General features: G+C 50.2%; 1 protein-coding gene across 1 annotated transcript; it reads left to right on the forward strand.

Moving 5' to 3' along the window:
- Nucleotides 1-1,048: 1,048 nt before the first annotated feature.
- DL89DRAFT_326933 (glycoside hydrolase) lies at nt 1,049-2,167 on the forward strand (the record flags this gene model as incomplete). Its single annotated transcript, XM_040891541.1, has 2 exons — nt 1,049-1,099; nt 1,145-2,167. 2 exons carry the CDS (start codon nt 1,049-1,051, stop codon nt 2,165-2,167), a joined length of 1,074 nt encoding a protein of 357 aa, XP_040739210.1.
- Nucleotides 2,168-2,538: the final 371 nt, after the last annotated feature.

Below are 2,538 nucleotides of genomic sequence, written 5' to 3' on the forward strand. Positions count from 1 at the left end.
GGCTCGTGGGCTGGCTCTGATCATATGTTCCGGCTCGGCGAGCACAGGGGAAATTGCGGCAGATTTGCGTTGTGTGGAAATGGCCACATGCTGGCATCTCCTGCTCCGACAAACATGGAGCGATGTTCTGGGAATGCGCACACATACGGGTACTTGTAGATCCCCTCTGCCAACAGCAAGTGCCGGTATGGCAACAGAACCTTCTGCTGGTGTTTGTGGAAGGCGAAGCGCTTTCAGACTAGTCCATATTGAGATAGAATGATAGCACATGTGATGGTAGCACTCTCGCACTATTTCTTTCATACTACATGCCCGAGCTACGTGTCTGCTGTATGTTTTTATCGTCATTGGCCCAGCTATCCGATCACCTGTCGAGTCCCAGCAAACGACATTGCTGTGGTGCCTGGTTCAGTATGACTTTAGGTCGGAAATAGGAACTGACTAGAGCAGCTGGACTGTGGATGCCAGGACGAGAATCAATCCGGCTCACATCTCGTTTTTGCGACAAGCATGTTTTATTGCAATTCTGGCAGATCCCCCTAGCCATGCGCTCACATGCTATACATCCACATGCTCGAAATTCGTTTCATGGATGCTTATTCTTCAGAGCACACCGACATCCATTCCCGAGTTTCCAAAGAAACAGGGACTATTTGGGGGTATCTAGTGTCTACTATTTGGCCAAACTACAAGCACATGCAACTGTTGAGCGGAATGGACAGGAGGTACATTTCCTGCCATGAGTAAATCGCCTATGAATCCACCACTGCCATGGGCTGCTCACTCGCTAGCATCGACATGATCCGAGCCACACAATTATTCCCCTCTATTCTCAGCCCGTAAAAGGAGCCAAGTAAGCGTAGGCACTTTTAGAAAACTTCCAAGTTCCAAGTGTGTTTTACAGAAACCATCGGTTGCAATGTGGAGCATCGTTTATGGCCGTTCGGCTAGAAAACACCAGAATTCTGGCTGTCGACGCCATACAGAATTAGACCAGCGAACAGCCAATCCTCTATTATCGCTTTTTATTTCCTTTTGCATTAATATTATGCAGTTCAAGACACTCATCACTGGTGCTGGTCTGGCACTCAGCATGTCTGTCGGTGGTTGAACTGGATCCAACCTCTTCTCGACTATTTTGAAGAACACCGCAACACGCACCGCGTTCCTGAACAACATGGTCAGCTCTGTGCAGACAAACAACCTCGATGGTGTTGATATCGACTGGGAGTACCCGGGACGTGAGGGTAATACCTGCAATGCATATGATCCGGCGAACGATTCGAAAAACTTCCTCTCCTTCCTGCAAGACCTGCGTGCCAAGCTGGATTCGACCTTTGGTGCCGGAACCAAGCTCATCACCATGGCTGTCCGTGTTCAGCCTTTCGATGGTCCCAACGGCCCGATGAAGGATGTCTCTGCGTTTGCCAAGGTCACCGACTATATCAACCTGATGCAGTACGACATTAACGGCTCGTGGAACTCCACCACAGGCCCGAATGCTCCTCTGCAGTATGCCCCAGGCAAGGGTGAGCAGGTCTCATTCGCCACTGCTATCTCTGCTTGGTCCGCTGCTGGATGGCCTACTTCCAAGATGGGCGCTGGAGTACCTTTCTATGGTCGCAGCCTGACAGCCACCGCAAACATGCTGAACAATCTATCTAAGATATACGCCCAATTCTCACCTACTGCTCCTAAGGGCGACCAGGAGGATGAGCTGGGGGTTGATACCTGCGCCGGTGGACCTGCTGTCTACTCAGGTGACTGGAGATACAGATGCCTGCGTGATCAGGATCTACTCTCTAACCCGACTACTGCAGTGGCTCCTTGGGTTTGCACCTGGGACAACACCACGTCCACGCCTTGGCTGTTCAACCCGAATACCAATGTCTTCATTTCGTACGATGATCCGCAGAGTCTCAAGGCAAAGGTCGACTACGCTGCTGCTAAGGGTCTAGCTGGTACCATGCTGTGGAGCATGGAGATGGACTATAACAACGAGCTGCTGGATGTGCTGAACAGCTTCCCTAGCGGCGGATCTACCACCGGCAAGAACCCGGCTTACTTTATCTGCAACAACAGTGCCTGGCTAGCACAGTCTTGTGGTTCAGGAACCGCGTGCTTCCAGTCTGGGTCTTCGATTTATTGCAACTGGCCTCCGGCTTAAGTGCAAGTAAGCTGCACAGTTCGCAACAGATGGTTGCTAGCAGGAGAGAATTCTAATAAATATCCCTCTGCTGAACCCCTTCATTCTTGGCCATGATAAAGGCAGTGGATTGAATACAAATTTCGCTGTTAGCAAGGTTGGACGCTATGAAGCATCGATTTGTTGCAATGTGCAATGCTGCCAACATGACAGGTTCTGGTCTCGTTTTTCATAAGATTACCGCAAGCCTGTTTCAATAGCCACCATGCATTGGCGGTCCAAAAGGCTCGCTTGTTTGATGTACACCCCTGTTGAAACTCCAGCTGCAAGGTTCAATTACAGTGAGCAGACAGATGGAGACAAAAGCTGAATGATAAACTGTCGTTGAGGTC

Source organism: Linderina pennispora, assembly GCF_002104995.1.
Source record: "Linderina pennispora strain ATCC 12442 chromosome Unknown DL89scaffold_111, whole genome shotgun sequence".
Lineage (NCBI taxonomy): Eukaryota > Fungi > Kickxellomycota > Kickxellomycetes > Kickxellales > Kickxellaceae > Linderina > Linderina pennispora.